General features: G+C 63.7%; 1 protein-coding gene across 6 annotated transcripts in view; it reads right to left on the bottom strand.

Moving 5' to 3' along the window:
* Nucleotides 1–17,510, bottom strand: part of NBEAL2 (neurobeachin like 2) — a 30,632-nt gene that overhangs the window by 2,159 nt on the left and 10,963 nt on the right. For 3 of the 6 annotated variants that reach the window (XM_065933845.1, XM_065933846.1, XM_065933849.1), the window contains 44 exons: nucleotides 16,634–16,719; nucleotides 16,259–16,541; nucleotides 15,998–16,104; nucleotides 15,417–15,497; nucleotides 13,899–13,982; nucleotides 13,402–13,500; nucleotides 12,505–13,106; nucleotides 12,290–12,422; nucleotides 12,093–12,212; nucleotides 11,574–11,895; nucleotides 11,274–11,356; nucleotides 11,079–11,171; nucleotides 10,738–10,912; nucleotides 10,477–10,610; nucleotides 9,955–10,114; nucleotides 9,655–9,757; nucleotides 9,330–9,483; nucleotides 9,073–9,231; nucleotides 8,725–8,884; nucleotides 8,472–8,557; nucleotides 7,795–8,301; nucleotides 6,984–7,162; nucleotides 6,745–6,904; nucleotides 6,373–6,510; nucleotides 5,925–6,281; nucleotides 5,689–5,838; nucleotides 5,392–5,549; nucleotides 5,113–5,237; nucleotides 4,891–5,026; nucleotides 4,244–4,404; nucleotides 3,826–4,142; nucleotides 3,631–3,726; nucleotides 3,121–3,245; nucleotides 2,897–3,037; nucleotides 2,600–2,730; nucleotides 2,391–2,500; nucleotides 2,177–2,294; nucleotides 1,964–2,061; nucleotides 1,777–1,893; nucleotides 1,132–1,221; nucleotides 944–1,053; nucleotides 657–829; nucleotides 402–496; nucleotides 43–159 (listed from right to left, as the gene is read on the bottom strand). In XM_065933845.1, coding sequence (XP_065789917.1) covers nucleotides 43–159; nucleotides 402–496; nucleotides 657–829; nucleotides 944–1,053; nucleotides 1,132–1,221; nucleotides 1,777–1,893; nucleotides 1,964–2,061; nucleotides 2,177–2,294; nucleotides 2,391–2,500; nucleotides 2,600–2,730; nucleotides 2,897–3,037; nucleotides 3,121–3,245; nucleotides 3,631–3,726; nucleotides 3,826–4,142; nucleotides 4,244–4,404; nucleotides 4,891–5,026; nucleotides 5,113–5,237; nucleotides 5,392–5,549; nucleotides 5,689–5,838; nucleotides 5,925–6,281; nucleotides 6,373–6,510; nucleotides 6,745–6,904; nucleotides 6,984–7,162; nucleotides 7,795–8,301; nucleotides 8,472–8,557; nucleotides 8,725–8,884; nucleotides 9,073–9,231; nucleotides 9,330–9,483; nucleotides 9,655–9,757; nucleotides 9,955–10,114; nucleotides 10,477–10,610; nucleotides 10,738–10,912; nucleotides 11,079–11,171; nucleotides 11,274–11,356; nucleotides 11,574–11,895; nucleotides 12,093–12,212; nucleotides 12,290–12,422; nucleotides 12,505–13,106; nucleotides 13,402–13,500; nucleotides 13,899–13,982; nucleotides 15,417–15,497; nucleotides 15,998–16,104; nucleotides 16,259–16,541; nucleotides 16,634–16,719 — 7,133 coding nt within the window. Of the gene's footprint in view, nucleotides 1–42; nucleotides 160–401; nucleotides 497–656; nucleotides 830–943; nucleotides 1,054–1,131; nucleotides 1,222–1,776; nucleotides 1,894–1,963; nucleotides 2,062–2,176; nucleotides 2,295–2,383; nucleotides 2,501–2,599; nucleotides 2,731–2,896; nucleotides 3,038–3,120; nucleotides 3,246–3,630; nucleotides 3,727–3,825; nucleotides 4,143–4,243; nucleotides 4,405–4,890; nucleotides 5,027–5,112; nucleotides 5,238–5,391; nucleotides 5,550–5,688; nucleotides 5,839–5,924; nucleotides 6,282–6,372; nucleotides 6,511–6,744; nucleotides 6,905–6,983; nucleotides 7,163–7,794; nucleotides 8,302–8,471; nucleotides 8,558–8,724; nucleotides 8,885–9,072; nucleotides 9,232–9,329; nucleotides 9,484–9,654; nucleotides 9,758–9,954; nucleotides 10,115–10,476; nucleotides 10,611–10,737; nucleotides 10,913–11,078; nucleotides 11,172–11,273; nucleotides 11,357–11,573; nucleotides 11,896–12,092; nucleotides 12,213–12,289; nucleotides 12,423–12,504; nucleotides 13,107–13,401; nucleotides 13,501–13,898; nucleotides 13,983–15,416; nucleotides 15,498–15,997; nucleotides 16,105–16,258; nucleotides 16,542–16,633; nucleotides 16,720–17,510 lie in introns of those variants that run through there. The other 3 variants (XM_065933847.1, XM_065933848.1, XR_010663010.1) reach the window with 2 other exon arrangements.

Raw genomic sequence — 17,510 nt, forward strand, 5'->3', positions numbered from 1 at the left:
GGGCCCAGCAAGCAGCCTCCCTGGGCACAGGCAAACACACACCTCAGATCCGGACACTGCCATGTCAAGTTCAGTGCTGATGGCCACACAGCTCACAGCAGCCTCATGCCCATACAGGACCTGCACGGGCTTTGATGCCAGCCCCACCGAGAGACCACTCTGTGGAGAACACCAGGGCTGGCTCAGGACGGGGGCACCCCACCACCCTGGCCCCAGAGTGAGGAGGCTAAAAGCTTAGAAAAGTGAAGGTCTGGTTCAAAGTCAGACAGCTGGAGTCCCAGACTTGCTCACAGTAGCAGTAGGAAGGGGAAGGGAGCAGGGTAGGACTGCAGGCCCACTGAGGGGCAGATGGGCCACAGATCTGGACCGAGGGGGCCCCACGGGGCTGCCACCCAGCACACCTGCTGCATGAGCCGCCACACCATGCATGTGGTGTCTCGGGAGCCTGAGATGAGGTAGATGCCGCAGGTGTCCAGCGCAAGGCAGGTTACTACATCTGCATGGGGGAGAGGAGAGGGAGGAGACGGGACGGGGAAAAGGGAGGGGAGGGGGGAAGAGGGGAAACAGAACAGTTATCCCTCCCTGGCCCGCCCGGGGCCCTGCGCACTCCCCCCCCCCCGCCCCCCGCACACCCTGGGCCCCCAGGCTGCGCGTACCGAGGTGGCAGCGGAGCTGGCTGAGCAGCCTGCCCCGGGGCAGCGAAGTCACTCGCAGGCTGCCGTCCCAGTGGCCGCCACTGAACAGCAGCTTTCCGTCCGGGGCCACTGCCAGGGCCTGCCCGCTCACACCACCGCCTGGAACCCAGGGGCCGCTCAGCAGTCGCTGCATCCTGACCCAGTGAGGAGGACCACAGGTGAGGCCAGGCTACACAGGAGACCCTCGCCTTCAGAGACCTTGGCCAGAGCATTGAGAGCCCACCCTGGCCCACAACCCTCTGTCCTACTTGGGGTTGCCCATGGTGGGGTCTTTGCTGAAGCTGAAGTAGTTGCTTATGTTTCGGTCATAGGGCAGCCAGCTGTGAGTCCCCAGCAGCCCACTGGCACTCACGGTCACCTGGGCGAGAGAGGACAGAGGTGGGCTGGGGCCGAGTCGGGGGTGGAGCTAAGGTGGGGCCCGGCCTGGGGCACTTACCAACAGGTCTGCGGAGCCCTGCGTGATGAAAGAGTGAGACTGCCGGTGGGGAACCAGGGCCAGCACCAGGGGCACGCCATCGCTGATGACCTGCAGGGGCAGGGCGGGACTAGCTACCCGAGCAGCCGGCTAGAGCCCCCAGCATGCTGCCTTCTTGGCACCCCCCCAGGATGTCGCATTACAGAGGCAGAGGTCACTGAGAAACACGCAGAGGCCTGGGGGCCTTCAGGGCATCTCAGGAAGTGAGTGAGAAACCAAATGGACAACAAAGACCCTTCAAGCTTGGTTTCAACCTTGGTCATCCCACCCCATGACTCCACATCTCCGGGCCTGCTAGCATGAGGAGAGGAGAGCCTGAACACCTTAGAGCTGGGGGCCTTCTGGGATGCAGGAGGGAAGGTGAGGAGACTATTGAGGCAGGATGCCCTCCTTCTGTTCTCCCTAAGGATGATCAGGTGAGTCAACCTGGCCTGACCCTCCCTCCTGAAGACGGCACCCCACCCTCAGTGATGTTTACCTCTTATTTCTAAGATGTCTTAACATCAGGGACTTTGATTTAGGTTTTCCATTTCCAAGAGGCTGGCAAGGACCATGGAATTAAATGAACTTCACCGGGTAGGAAGCCGAGACCCCGCCTCCTCTCACCTCTGCAAAGAAGGCCTTCAGCTGGTCCAGGTGCTGGAAGATGCTAGGTGAGTTAGTGTCCAGACGTGCAAGGCGCTGGGCTGCTTCCTCAACGGAAAGCCGAGCCGGATGGGGCTCCTGTGGGCAAGGAACCGCTCAGCACCGCGGCCAGGGCCTCCCTGACCACAGTCTTCCCAGCCGGCTTTACCTTCAGCAGCTGACAGGGCGTCTGCCCGAAGTTGCTGATGATGCCCTCCAGCGCCTTCCGCTCCCGCTCATCTGCCACCTGGTCCAGGTCCACAGCCCCTGAGCATTGGCAGGTGGGAGGTGTCAGAGGCGGACAGTCAGGACTCCCTCTGCGCCCCCTGCACGCCCCCTCCTCTGCACCCCGACCCCCACCGGTGTCCAGGGCACTGCTCACCCTCATAGGTGCAGTAATAGAAGACATTGAGGGCCTCCTCCGCAGCTGGCCCCCGCTGCTTGTAGCCAAAGATGAGGTCGATCCACTCGTGCAGGTGGGCGGATACATACTCTGACTCCTGGGGGCAGGGAGGCGGCCGTCAGCCCAGGAACGATGGACCCTCCGCCTCGGCCCTCCCCTCGGCCACCCGCCGGTATGTGTGCGCACATCTCACCAGCGCCCGGCGGTGCTGCTGGATGAAGTCCTCAGGAGAGCTGGCCCATGGGGGCAGCACCACGTCGCCCACCTTCTCGTTGGTCAGCTGGAGGCAGCCCAGGTCAAAGCCTGGCACGGAAAGCTGGGTCAGCTGTCTCGCTGAGCCTTCTTCACCAGCTCCCCGGCCACCCTCCATCTCCACGCTTCCCGCCCCCACCCAGCGCCTACCGTTCTGGTTCTCCAGGAAATCGGGGAAGTAGAAGAACTCTGGGATGAGCTCCTTCACGTCGGCGGGGCTCTCCAGGCGGGCCTGCCAGGCTGCTGCCACTGAGTGGAACTGCCGGTCAGAGCAGTCGAAGCTGGGGAGGGGCATGGGCCAAAGTGAGGCGGCGAGAAGGGAGACAGGGAAGGAAAAGGTGTAGCCCTGGGCAAGCAGGGAGCCAGCCTGTCTAGGATGCCTGGAAGACCCACCCTTCCCTCATCCACCCTGCCCGCCGCCCACACCGTCTGCCTGCCCCTGCGCACCGGCCACTCTGCAACTGGACGTGCAGGGAGGTGAAGGGCTCCACACGGATGAGGTAGTGCATCACACCTGCCGCGTTGGAGTAGTGGGTGCCATAGTGGAACTTGTCGATGGTGCCCGCGGGGTCCTCGAAGCTCTCATACCTAGAGCCACGGTCGGGGGGGGATCAGCAGAAGCCCTCCCCGGTCCACCCCAACCCCGAGCCCAGCCTCACTCACGCACTCACTTCTCCTTCACAAGCTGGGCGTGCTTGGGGTTCACCACACCGATGGGCTTGGACAGGTCCCGGAAGACAGCTGGGTTGCTGAGGTCCAAGGTTGGGGACACGTAGTCCTGTAGGACCCAGGGGAACTGGCCGCCCACCCGGGCAGGAGCTGCATGAGGGTCCTGATGGCCTACCTGGCCAGCCTGCCCTGCCCTCACCCACACCCTCAGGAAGATGGGTGGAGCCCACAGGTGGGGGCACACCATGGGGAGGGGCTTCAGGGGAGCAAGAGAGACTGTCTGGGACAGGATCTCAAGAACCTTCAAGAACAGAGGCCAAGAGGGGAAGGGAGTGGGGCTGGGTGTGCGTGGGGGAAGCAGGGCATGGGGAACTGAGCTGGGAACAGAGGCCAAGCCTCAGGCAGCACCTGCCCAGGACTGAGCTCAGGGCTTGGCCCACAGTCAGTACCCACACTTGGGTGGACCAGCGCTGTCGGAGCAGAGGGTGGGTGGAGGGGGAGCAGGGCCTCACCACAGGGTACTGAGACAAGTCGTTGTACGTCCGCCCCGCGATGGTGTTGAGCTGCATCAGGTACTCGAAGTTGGAGATCTCTCGCTGCACCCATTTCTGGGTAGCAAGGATACGAGGTGAGCTGGCAGGCTGCCAGCACTCTCCCCAGTGGCGGGGCCCTGGCCTCACCAGACCCCCACCCTCCAGGGCTCTCACCTGCGTAAGGCCTGAGGCACGCAGCATCTCCTGGGGGGAGCGGCTACTCAGGTAGCCTTGGGTAGGGGGTCGCAGACGCAGGAGCCAGGAGTACACCTGGTTCCGCACCTGGGTGTGGGGTGGGATGAGCGAGGGCTGCAGTCTGGGGGCCTGGGAAGGGGATGAGGCTGCGGCCCCACCCGTCTTGCACGGGAAGTTGAGGAAGTAGTTGGCCTGATCAATGAAGAAGAGCTCGAGAGCTGAGCGGCGCAGGTTGAAACGCCGCAGGTGGACCTCGCGCAGCTGGGCCAGGGGGCGCCGGAAGTCATGGCCAATGCCTGTGGTGGTGGAAAGCGGGTGCTGGAGCCACCCGCCCCAGCCCCACCAGACCCCAGCCCCCATCCCTGCCGGCCCTCCATCCTGCTCCAGCAGAACACACCCTCCTCAGTTTCGACCCGCTCGGCGCTGCCATCGTAGAAATACACGTGCTGGGTGGTGATCTCCAGCAGCCCTGGGACCACAGCTACCACGGTGACCAGTTGGCACTCAGCTGACAGCACCAGATTCTCATGCTGCTCATCCAGCTCTGTGGCCTCCAACCTGGGGGCCAGCACCCACTTTAGGCACGAGGCTCTGGGACCCCCATTCCCGACCAACCCAAGGACCACACTCTCAAAGTACCACTAAGTCAGGAGGCACACTGCTCATGATCCCATAGGAGAGGGAGGAGCTGCGCACAGTCCAGACTGGCCCCAGTCTGTACCCTGAAACCTGGGCCCCTGAAGTTCCTGCCAGGACACCAACCCCTGTTGCCCGCTTCCCCTCACTCAGCATCTGCCCACTCCCATGGGTCCACATCCTGGTCTGGTTTCAGTCCTGCTCTGGGGCGCCTGGCCATCAAACAGCAACTCTCCACCCTCTTACAGATCTGCCTAACCCTCCCACCTGATTCTGGACCATCCCTTTGGGGTGGTTAGCCCCACAGCAGGAGGGCAAGTAGACTGAGGAGTCAATCCCTCTGCCTCTGGCAAGCACACACTGGACTGGCCCCCTTGCCCTGGGCAGCTCTTTCCCAGCCCCACTCACGGGGTCTCCAGTGCAGCCAGCTCGTCTTCGCCCAGCTGGTCTTCCTGCAGCTCCTCGGGTAGGCTGCTGACTTTGGCCTCTTTGGTCACAGCGAGAGGCAGTGAGGCCTCCTCGGTGGGTGTCAGGGGGGCCTCTCCTGCAATGGGCCCAAGGGTGCTCAGCCAAAGCTGGACAAGACAGGGCCATGAGGTCGGGTGGACTCGGCTCGGCACCCCCTCTCACCCAAGTTGTCCCGTAGGGCGCTGGCTTCCAGGTGAGGGTTGAAGTGATGGTTGGGCACCAGCTTCAGACGCATGCGCGAGTAGGTCTCGGCACTAGAGAGCTTCCAGTGGGGGGTGGGCGGATCCCTACAGATATGACCCCACTTAAGGTCATGGGTTGGAGGCAGAGGGTTACAGACCCCTCTGCTTTCCTCCCAGTTTTCTCCTCAAAGACACTCTCCTGGCCCCTCCCTCCCAAGTCCCAGCCAGCCCACCAGACTCCGCCCTGAGCCCCGCCCACCTCAGGGCCCAGGCCCCGCAGGGGCTGGCGAGCTGGCGCCACAGCGCCCCCCAGTGCAGCAGGGCGGTGGAGTGCTGCGCCGCCTGCTGCTTCAGCGCCGCCGCGTATCGCAGCCCCTCGAAGCGCGCCCGCCTCTGCGCAGGGTCCAGCACCAGCTCCTGCGGGGTGGGGGCGGAGAACAGGTGAGGCCCGCTGGGCGCTTCCGGCTCCTCTCCTCTCTGTCCCAGCAGCTGTCCTCTGGGCCCACAGAGGGCCCACGTGTGGAGCTGCTCCCTGCCCTCAGGGCGGATCACACACCTGGAAGGACCGACGGCTGTGTGCCCGCTCCCGCTGGCGCCGCTGCCCACTGCTCATAAGCATGTCGTAGCAGGCGTTCCAGAAGCCCGACATGAGGTCGTGGCTCTTAGCGTAGGTGTCCATTTCGAATTGCGACATGGTGGGCTGCACCTGGAGAACCGGACAGACGGAGGAGACTGTGCTTGATGTGGGCCCCCAGCCCCCACTTCTTTGCCCATGCCCCTGGCCCCAGGCACCTGCTTGTCAATGAAGTGACGCCATTCGGGGGTGGCACAGAAGGCCTGGAAGTCCTCAAAGAAGGTGGGGCTCCCGTTGGTGGGCGGCAGGGAAGGCAGCCCCCACTGCAGCCCCAGCGGGCCGTAGGCGCGGTCCAGCAGCGTGCGCACCAGCGGCACCAACCACGAGCAGCGCTCTGCAGCAGCGGAGGAGGCTGGGGGCTCCCCGTTCTCGGTGGGGATCTCTGAGGGGGAGGTGTTCAGCGCCCGCGCCAGCGCCGCCTCCAGCTTGGAGAGCACGTAGCAAGCCTCCTCTCGGCGCATGGGCACTGTGGTCTGCAGCAGCGCGTGCAGCTTCACGTAGGCTTGGGCATGCAGCTGCAGACGTACGGGTGGGGGTGTCACCAGCTGCTCCCCGAGCTCCCTAGACCCGCTGCACACCCTCCCCCCACAGCAACCCTGCGCTCACCTGCGGGTCCTCCAGCAGGACGTAGCCGAGCACCAGGCGCAGGCCGATCTGCGCCATCTCTCGGAGGTCTGCCGTGCCGTTGGCCAGGTGTGGCCAGGCTCCCAGGCGATCCAGCAGGCTACACACTCCTTCGAAGAGCTGCCACACACCATATATTCCAGGTGGCCGTCACCAGATGAGGCCAGAAGCCCATGAGGAGAGAGGGAGGTAAGGTTTGGGCTGGGGACCAGAGAGCGTTTGCACATACAGATAGACCTGCTCACAGATACCAGATCTGAGTTCCCCATGACTGCACATGTGTACTAATCCACTTTGCAGACCAGGCACCCTCGGGGCATGTGAACACAGTGGTTCTGCCCTGAGCTGCCATACCTTCTCACTCCACAGCTCCTGGTTACCATGGCCCTCGGCGCACAGGAAGTCCTGCAGCAGACGCAGCAGCCAGAGTGCCTGCTGGGTGAGACTGGCCAGGACCCCAGGGGGGGCCTCTTTGATGTCAGTCAGGGCTGACTCCAGCATCATCTCCAGGAGGCTGGAGGGAGATGGGGACTCTGGGGTCTACCTGACCGCCTTCCAGGCCCCCAGGCTTCCCCGTGGCCCCGCTCCCTCACCTGCGCTTGATGCAGTCTGGTGGGCGCACCAGCGTGGCTGAGGCCCCCAGCTGGGTGAGCACGGAGAAGACCTGGCCGCGCTCCCGCCAGGCGGCCTCGTCACTGCCATCCACACCCCGCCACGTCACCGAGAACAGCACGTTGGTGAGCAGGTTACAGAGCTCCTCCTCACAGGTTTGCTGCAGACACAGTGGGCGTGTGGAGTGCGGGCTGGGGAGGGAGGGAATCACTGCCCCACCACCATCCCTGTTCAGCACCTCCACCCACCAACTAATAGGGACAGCAGGAGGCCGAGCCTTTGGCCGACGGCCCAGCCAGTGTGCTGCTGAGGGCCTAGACAAACAGTGTGGGACTCCACCACCGCCTGAGTTCTGGGGAGGATCCTGGGGTTCCAGGACTCCTAAGAGGAGATGAGGCAGTTCACATGGTTACCTCACAGGCCTCAAGGACTATCCTGGAACCCTCTGGAAGAATGCCACTGAATAAGCTGAGGGCCCTCCCCAGATCCAGAAGCACAAGGCAGACCTCTTAAAGCAATGCTGGTCATTGGCCCTGAAAAGCCCATGTCCCACAGGCTCTCAAGGGCCTTCCAAAGTCTGGTGAGCGCCCCCAACTCTGTCTCAACACCACTTGCCCTGTTCTGGAATACCCGCCACCCCTCAGAGGACATGATGCAGAGGAAAGTTATGAGGGGGCAGCGCTGGACCCGACTGGCCGTCACAGCCCTGATGTCAAACAGTACCACACCTCTGGAAAAGCTCCACTGGCTGCCCTGGGTCCCCAAGGAGCCCCACCTCAGGGCCCGCCTCACCTGAGGGTTGCTGGTATTGGAGGTGTCATCCCCACTGATGGTAGGCTCTGGCAGGCTGCCGTCCTCCAGCACGTTGGAGAGACTGGAGCTGTGGCGGCCCTGGGCCATAGGGAAGGGCCGGGGTCCATCGAGCGGGGATGGTGTGCCAGGCTGGCTGGCTGGAGTGACAGTCCCACTGCCGCTGCCACCACCGGCAGTATTCCCTGAGCTCACACTGGCCCGCTCCAGGCCCAGCTCAAACGGGGTGGCGAACGGGGAGAGGGCGTGATAAAAGGCGTCAGGGTCAGGGGCCTCTGGGGGCAGGAAGACGTCTGAAGGCTCAGGCGACTCGGTGGGTGGCTTGTGTGAGGCTGGCTCTGGAGAGGTGGGTGGCTCAGGGGTGAAGGGCAGGGGACTGCCGGCTGTGACGGCCTCCAGGACAAACAGCCGGGTCAGCACACCCTGCCAACCAGCCTGGCGGGCCAGCAGCCGCACTGTGTCTGGCTGTCCGTAGATGAGGTGGAAGAGCTGCCGGGCCAGGGCACGGGAAGTGAGGGGCTCACTCCACAGCCTGCCCCAGCCCTCCTCCAGGGGCCTTTGCACCGGAGGCCTGCAGAGACCCCTCATCCCAGGCAGGCAAAGCCCTCAGGGTGGAAGCCACCCCACAACCCCCAACAAAGCTTTCACTTTCCACTCACCTGACGACAAATGTCCAGACGGACGCTGAGGTCGGCCTGGAGGGACAGCTGCACCACAGCCAACAGATCAGAGAGGTTCAGGCAATCTGGGAAGATGGCCAGAAAAGACCTGAGGGACTGACCCCAGAGGGGGACTGTGCCCCACTGCTGGCTCAGCCTCAGCTCTTGGACCAACACCTTCCCGATTCCCACCTGCCCTGGATCTGTGTCATCCCTCTACCTGGCCTGCCTCTTGGCCCCACCCAGATTGTACCTGCCCCCAGGAACAGCTTGTAGAGGCCCTGGCAGAGCTGGGGGGAAACGGCACCCTCAGGCAGGCAGGCAACGAGACCCTGGATACCACACTCTCGCAGCCGGAGCCGCTGGCGACTACGCTCAGGTAAGCGCTCATTCTGTTGCAGTCTGCGCAGAATCTGTGTGGGGGTCGTCATCAAGGGGAAGGAGTTACTGTAGGAGAGTAAGCCACCACACAGGGATGGGGCTACAAGAGAGGCCTGCAAAGACAGCTCCACCCAACAGCCCAAGGCCTTCTGCCCCTCCCTGGACTCAGGCAGGGGCCCCAGTGAATGAGGATGTAGGGTTGGGGGGCAGCTGGGTGTACCTTGCAGACTCGGTCGGGCAGCAAGGGCATGGGCCTGGGCCTCACCAGCAGTGCCAACAGCACCTCAAGGTTTCCTGGCTCCAGCAGGAAGATAGCCAGAGACTCCTGTGCTGGGGAGCCCTGCAGCAGAGCCAGCAGCAGGTCGAGCGCACCCACCACCTGGGGACACAAAGGCTCACGCTGAGCGCTCCAGCCCCGCAACATGGTCCATGCTCCACGCCTCACTCAGGCTTCACCTTTGCCAACCTCCAGCCTACCTGGCCGTCATCACCTGCAGCCACCAGGAAGTTTAGCACCACCTGCAGGTCATCAGCGGTAGAGCTCCGCACTAGAAACTCCCGCGCCAGGCCCAGGAGTGACGTCTGCACTGTGCGCAGGTCGTCGGCGGCTAGAGGGCGCTCGCGCTGCGGACTGGGCAGGTCCCAGCAGTGACGTCACCAGGGCCAGGGGAACCACCAGGGCAACCAAGGGAGGCGAGAACATAGAAGACAGGCAGGTGAGCTGGGGGGCTGAACAGACCTGCCCCTAAGTCCGGAGGCTGCAGCATCAGCACCCCAGCCCATCTGCCCCCGCCAGCCTCACCTGTAGTGGACACGCAGGACATCAAGGATGAACTGGACCCCATACTTCTTCCGCAGCTTCTGTCTGTGCTCACGGACTATGCTAGACACGTACTGGATGTGGCCTGAGCGGGCATCAGTAGAGGGCTCAGGCCACCAGGCTGAGCTGGTTCCCTTCCATCCTCCAGGACAGGGCCATGCCACTGCCAGACCCCCCTACCCCCACCCTGACCAGTCAGACCACCTTCAGGGCTATAACCTCTGAGAGCGTCCACCGCCACCCTGGCTGGTGGCATCCCCTCACCCAAGTCGGCACACCTACCCAGGCGCACAGCGAAGTCGCTGAGGGTCCAGAGGTGAAAGTTGAAGAGCAGATGCTGGTAGAGCAGGTAGAGGAGGGGCCCACTGCCCTCGGCTGCCACCTGCTCCATCAGCAGCTGGGCGGACATGAGCACATTCATGTCCATGGCCCAGCTGGGGACCTGGGTAGGGGAGGAGCTGGGGTGAGACGTCAGCCCTGTCCACCCGCTGTCAGGCCTCCCAGGTTCCACCCTGCCCTGCACAGGCAGACGCACACAAACATCCTGCCTGCTCCAAGCCCTCTGGTGGCTCCCTGCCCTCGGAAGTACAAGCTCCCAGCCTCCTGTGTGAGCGTCCTACTCCAGCCTGTGCTGGTACTTCCCCAGACCCTCTCGGCCCAACCCTGCCCTGCCTTTCAAATGCCACCTCTCCCAGGAAGCCCTCCCTGACTGATGGCATCAGGCATCCCGGCTTGGTCCCTCCAACCAGCACCCTCTTGGTCAGATGAGGGAGTCCCCTCCCCGCCTGCCCTAGCAGGCCTCACCTTGCGCAGGAGGGCCCCGATGATGGCGGGCCCCTGGCAGTGCACCAGGCCCTCCTGATTCACGGTGTGGCCCTGCAGGAAGTTCCGCAGCATCAGCAGAAAGGCAGCCACTGCATTCCTCTCCATTCGCTCCTCTACCGCCACCAGGAAGGGGACAGGTGTGCATCAAAGGCCTGCCAGTGCCTGTGAGACCTCAAGCACTGCAGCCCCCTGCCAGGCCAAGGTCTTCTGTCACCAACACCAGCACCAGGGACACTTTACCTGAGGACTTGCCCAGTGGGAGAAGCAGGCCCTGGGCATTGTGGCCAGAGGTCAGTTCGGGCCCCACAAGGTCATGTGTTTCTGCTGGACCTGCCTCAGCTTCCTGGGGTTGTGCAGCCACTCGCTCCAGCAGGGGCAGCAGGACACCCATGCCTCCCACACAGTTCACCACATCCTGTGGGCAGGGGGCCTCCGTGAGGGCAGCACCCCGTCATCTCCTGCCCCCTCCACCCCAGCAGACCCTCCAGCCTGGAATCCTGGGTCTCCTCAAGACCTCCCAGGGCACAGAGCCACTCCCCATGCTCACGCTTCCTGCACACACTGTCCACGTGGGCACACACCTTCACGTCCCAGGTCTCCACTCTGTGGCCCGTGAGGCGGCCATCCAGCCCATGGCCAGGGGACAGGTCCAGGCAGATGTTGTTCTTACAGGCCTGGGAACAGGGGTTAGCAAGGGTCAGTGGTGGGTGGGGGCAGGCAGGAGATAGAGAGCGGGAGCCAGGGGGAGATTGACCCAACTGCCCAGCCCCCCATACCTGAGGTGAGTAATGCAGGAGCAGCTTGGTGCCAAGTTCATGCAGTTCACCCTCAGGCTTGAAGGGTGCTGTCTCATTGGGCCCTGGAGGTGGGCAGGGGGCTTCAGACCTGGCTGGGCTTCCAGCCAGACCCCACCCAGGGCCTGCCTCTCCTCAGCCTGATCAGAGGACAGACCCTTGGGGATACCTACTCCCCACTGCAGCCCTACTTTCCGGCCTGGACACTTTATGAGACCCGACCTCTTGGGTCCTGGGACAAGGGGTAGGGCTGGGGTGGGGTGTGGGGGGCACGCTGCATACCCAGGGCACACAGGACGCGCAGGGCGGCCGCCTGCAGCGCTTCATGGAAGATGGCCACGGCCCCCAGCTCGCCCTCCAGGGAGGTGGGGCTGCCCCACCGAGTGTCCTGCGTGCCGGCCAGGGTGGAGCTGATGCTGCCTTCCTGCGGGGGGGCCACCAGCCCGGACCCCCAGCCAAGCCCTGCGGTGGCCGGGACCGACTGGGAGCGGGTGAGCGCGGGGTGTGTGTGAGCCGGGGCGGCAGGGCCCGGTGGCGCAGGCAGCCCCGTGGTGGTGGTCGTTGTGCGGTGCCCAGCAGACCCGATACAGCAGGACGAGAAAGGCTGTGGGGGCCAGGGTTGGGGGGCGGTTGATCAGGTCATGTTGCAGCCTGGGGTTCCACCATCCTCAGGGACCCCCAAGGCTGCACAGACCCCAGAGGCTGAGGCCTGTGGGGTGGGGGAGGGAAACAAGGGCTCCAGGGCCCACCCTGTGCAAGGCCCCCCAGGTACCCAACCCCCCCAAGCCCCGCCTGGCACACCTCACTAAGGGAAGGGCAGCGAAGGGGTGCCGTCTTCACCAGATGGCCGTCTTTGTAGACGTGGACCAGGTTCTGGCTGAAGGGCCGGCGACCGGGCACATGGACTACGGCCACACAGTGCTACGAGAAGTCACGAGATCAGGTGAGGACCTGGTGTTCCCTGCCCCTCCCCAGGCCATGTGAGGATGGAGGCTCACCCAGGCAGAGTCGGCGAAGGACATTTCAGGCAAGCTCATGGTCAAGTATTCCTTCCGGGTGCACACAGCTACCACCAGGGTCCCAGCCGCCGTGAAGAAGGCTTCAAACCCCGAGCCACTGCTGGTGAAGAAGCTGAGGGCCGGCCCAGCCAGTTAAGCCTGCTGGTTCTCCCGCTCACTCTGGCGGCATGCCCTGAACCCTAGCCGTCACCTACCTGTACAGCTGCTTCCGCTGGAGTGGCCGGGTGGGGGCGGGGGCAGGCACTCCAGCCATGGGGTGCAGACAGAGCCAGGCATGGAAGGTGAAACCAGGGCCTGGCCAACGCTGCACAGGGGGGACCATGATGCCCGCCATGCTGGGTGTGAGGTCAAAGTAGCGTAGGGCTCGTGCTGGGCCCTGGTGCCGGGCCATGCCAGAGAGTGCGCGGATGATGGCACCTGCATGGCGGGCCTGCCCAGCCTCTGCCCCGCCTGGCCCCGAGTCCAGCCCTGGTGGTGGGCGAAGCAAGCGACGCAGCTCCGAGGGCCTTAGTGACACGTGGCCCAGTGCTTGCAGCAGGGCCAACAACTGCTCCTGGCAGCGGGCCCCCAGGGCTACCCCCTCGCTGAGCGTCTCCAGAAGACAGCCCACCAGACCGGCCTGCACACACGTGGCGCGGCTGGCAGGGCAGCTGTCACAGAGCCACCGGAGGCGCTGCGCTAGGAAGAGCCTCAGCTCGGCTGTGGGCAGCGTCGGCAGCCACCTCATCAGCACCAGCACTGGCTGCTCATTGCGGATCGGCAGCGGCGGACACATGCTGTGGTCACCCTCCACAGCCTGCGGGGGGAGAGACTGGGCTAGCCCCCAGGCAGCTGGCATGGAACAGGCCACCCTCCCAACAGTGGGACTCCCTGCATCGCCCTGGGACTTGCTAACAGGCAATAGCTTCTGACCCCACGTAGCAAGGACTCCTCACCCCAGTGACCCTGACACACAGGGTCAGGACACAGGTCACACTGTGTGCGGGCCACAGTCAGTATGGTCCCCCAAAGCGGAGAGCTCATATTCCGTGCTAGCTCTGACTCAGTCCTGGCTGCCCACGGGGACCCTGACCCCCAGCCCCTGCCCTCACCATGTTGAGCAGCTCTTGCAACAGCCGATGGGTGGGGGGACCGTGGCTCCGCAGGACCTCGTGCAGGTGAGGATAGCCAATGCGCTCCTTAAACACCTCCTGTGGGTGAGTGGGAGAGGAGAGAGCATGGATGTGGGCCTCAGGGCACGCTCACAACCCAGGGAACCTTGGAGGAGGCGTCACCATTCAGGGCTCCCTGGCCCAGCTCTGACTCGGGGTCACAGTGATAGTAGTGGCGGGGACCCATGGCGGGATGGGGGGGAACGGCTCTGCCTCGGAGGGCTGCAGATGGTGGTCGGCCACAAGCCTCCGTTCCCCTCTAGCCAGGACACCCAGCTCCCAGGACTAATGACCGTACCCGCCCCGTGGGCTGATCTGCACCCCAGAGGGCAGGATGGCCACCTCCCCAGCTCACTTGCTCTGACAGCCATCAGCCAGACCCATTCTATTTAACTCCACCCCACAGCCCTACTGTAGCGCGACAGCAGCAGCCTCACCTTGGCGGAGGGGGAGCCGCTCATGATGCAGGTCAGCACTCTGACCACGTGGACCGCAATGGCGTCTGTGTCCTGGTCCAGTACCTTAGGGTGGGGAGGGGCAGTCAGGAGAGGCAGGTGCCAGGATGTCGCAGCTGGCAGCACCCTGCAGTGAAAGGGGTGCAGGGACAGGAAGAGATGCCCCCAGGCCAGTAGCTGAGTGGGTTTGGGGCCCCGAGAGGGTGGCACCCTTACATGGGCACCAGTGTGTCTACCCTTGCCCAAACTACCGTGACCTTCACCCTGACCTTAAGGCCCCCTCTGAACAGCTTGGCAAGACCCACTCTGACAGAGAGGCCAGAAGAAGCCGAGGCTGGGAAGATCACCAGTGAACACTTTTGGCGCAGCCCTCTGCCCACCACTGTCTGGTGGGTTCACAGGCCTTGGTCTCCACCCATCCCCACCCAAGCCAGACACACATGCAGGCAGGCTGGCAAGTGCCCCATCACCCATGATGATTGACAGGGAGTCGGGGGATTTAGGGACAAACAATCACAGGACGTTAGAACCAGAAGAACCTTCGAGACCTTTTAAGTCCTACCCTGCCCCTTTCCCCTAGATCCAGGTGGAGACAGAGGCTCAGCCTGGACAGACCCAACAGCCTGAGGCACGTGACTTCTTCACCCTGCCCTGCCCAGGCGGTGAGGGGTCAGGAGGGCTTGGACAGTGCGTCAGCAGGTGCTAGACTGTGTTTCAGCCCCATGGGGCCCTTGGCCCCAGCTCTGCCCGACTCCCCAGGGGATCTCGGGCAATCTTTTCCCCCTGTCCAGACTTCAGATTCCTCATCTGTAAAAAGCAGGGGTCTCACCAGCCTCGCCTGCTTTGTACAGGAATGGACTTACAGGTTCTCAGACAACAGCCAAGTGCAACAGACACACGGGGCTGCTGCATGAGACCAGAGCCAGGGCGGGGCTCCAGACACAGGGGCCCCGGTGTTGAGCCACAGAGAGGGTACCCCATGAAGAGCCCCCAGCCGACACCCTGCAGCCTCCTGGAGCCCCCCAGGTGAGGTGAGCAGGGAGCAGGGCATGAGTCATGAGGGGATGGGGAACTTCCAGGGACCTGCTTAGGGCAAGTACAAGGATTCAAGCAAAGAAGTGGCCCCTCCATGTGAGGGACCCCCTCTGTGAGTGCCCACAGCCAAATGCCTGAGTATCTGGCCTCCTGTTTCCGCTTGGGTGCAATGGGGGTGGGTGGTTGAGTATCGAAGGTTCCTTCTGGCTCAGCATAGCCAAACCCCAGCTCCCAGGACTAACAACAGGCAGGGCATGGATCCCTCCTGCACAGCTCCCTGGGCTGGGGATCTGGAAGGCCAGTGAGAGAGCGTGGGGGAGCCAGTTGCATCGCTAGGCTCCACCATGCCTCACACAGATCTGCTTGCTTCCCCTGCAAACTGCAGAAAGGCTCAAAGAGGGAGCCCCAGGGGGTGCATGCCCAGGGACGTGCATGACTGAGGTGGTGTCAGCCTGAGGGTGGTACCTTCTGGACATCGGGCTCAGTCAGTAACCGGGTAGCCAGGTCACTGTCCCCCTCAGGGGGCGCCCGGGCCTGCAGGTACAGCTGTGGGGAAGGGGAAGGGCACAGGGTGGAGGGGCAGAGGAGAGAAAAGATGGGGGAAGGGTGGGGTTAGAGCAGGACCTGGGGCGGCTGCCAGGGCTCCCCCCACAGGGAACGATGCACCCTGAGCCCCAGGCCAAGTGCCCCCCAGCAGGAGGGCAGAGCAGGAAGCTGAGCCACCCACACCTGCCCAGAGGGACAGCGCCGGGGGCAGATGAGTGGGCAGGAGTAGACACTGCATCCGAAACAGCTGAGGCTTCCCTCCTGCCCGACACCTGGGACTGGGGAGAAGGGAAATGAGGGGCCAGGGCAGCTCCCGTCCTTCTACGACACCCTCTTCCTATGGGGTCCAGAGTGTCCTGACCCCGGGCCCTCCCACTGAAGAGTAAGCCACCCCACCAGCCCCAGGCAGCAGCCCCGTCCAGCCCGTTTGCTCAGGATCCACACATGGTGCCCCCAGCCTCTGGTTCCAGGCCCCTGACCCCGGCTGGGGCCCCGCCCACCTTGCTGTTCTGGATGAGGCGAATCAGGTGTTCGAAGCAGTTGTTGCTGAGGAAGGTGGCCTGCAGCACTGGCCGGTCCTCGCACACCAGCATCATGGGGATGGCGTCTGTGGAGGGGTCAAAGGTCAGCCCTGCCAAGCCTCTTGCCAGCAGCACCTCTGGTCAGCCTGAAACCTTCCTCCCATGCTGCCCAGGCTGGCCTTTCCATCACCACTTGGGGCTTCCCCTGCTAGTGCCACCTCCCTGAGAGGCCATACACACCGAGCATGCTGACCCGGAGGGTGACGTGGGCCTCTTCAGGGTCCAGGCTCGGCCCGGCTGGCCAGTCAGTATTAAGGACGCGGAAGTAGCCCTCCAGCAGGGCTCGGAGCTCTGGCCCCCGCGGGGGTGTGCGGCTGGCATGCAAGATGTGTACGACACCCACCAGCACCTCCAGGGCCAGCGGCATCAGGCGGGGGTCCTGGGCTGGCCTGTGGCCCCAGCCCCGCACCACACCCAGCAGGCCCTGCACAGAGCCGGCACTCACAGCCTTCTGCCCGTTCTCCTGCAGGTGTGGGCAGAGATGGGCAGTGGGTTCACCCAGCAGAGAGACCCCAAGACAGCCACTCCCTGGCCCACAGGCTCCTCCCAGCCTACCTTCCCTCCCGCGAGAACAGCTCCGAAGAGGTGGATGAGACGCAGCAGGACCACAGAAGGCAAGCGGTCTGCATCCTGCAGGCTCTCTGGTCGGGGGAGGGGGCAAGACAAGGTCAGCAAGCTTGCAGGGCTATGAGTCCAGGGGCCATACAAGAGGTGGGTGCCCCGGGATGGCAGGGGGAGGCTGGGCCACAGAACAGAGGCTGGGAGATGACATCTCAGAGAGAGGACTGGTTCTGTGCTGGGAGTCTCTAAAATGTCATGACTCTGTGCCAGGGGTTCTCAGGAGGACACAGCCCTTCTTTGGGGAGCTCATAAGGGGCATGGCCCTGCCCCAAGAGCCTAGCCAGATCCCTGGATCCTTAATCCTGAAAGTGAGGACCCCAGGGTGAGCGCCCCCCATACACACTTCCCCACGGCAACCTAGGGTTTAGCTTCTTAGATGCAAATCTCCTGGTCCCTCTGTGCTGTGACGGTTGGAGCTCGCCATGAGCGGCTCTGAGGGCCCTGTAGTGTCTACTATACAGATGCCCCACACACCATCCCCCACACCCGCACTGGGACTTCTAGGGGCTTTCACAGCGTCATATCTGGGAGGCCCACCTGGCCCTGCTCCAGCCAAGCTGGACAGGATGCCAGGACATGAACTGAAACCCAGAGAGCAGAAAGGACCAGCTCTGGGTCACATGAGTGTGTGGGGGCTGGGGCCACGCAGGGCTGCCTTGACCAGCAGGATGGGGTGGGAGGGTTCCCCAGGGACAGGACCATGGCTGGAGAGCAGAGAGCAAGTGGGGCTGGAAAGGGAGGCTGTGAGGAGGAGCAGGATGGGATTCTGAGGGTGTCAGGCCACCATAGAGGAATTTACAGCAGAGGGAAC

Source organism: Muntiacus reevesi, chromosome 4, assembly GCF_963930625.1.
Source record: "Muntiacus reevesi chromosome 4, mMunRee1.1, whole genome shotgun sequence".
Taxonomy (NCBI): domain Eukaryota; kingdom Metazoa; phylum Chordata; class Mammalia; order Artiodactyla; family Cervidae; genus Muntiacus; species Muntiacus reevesi.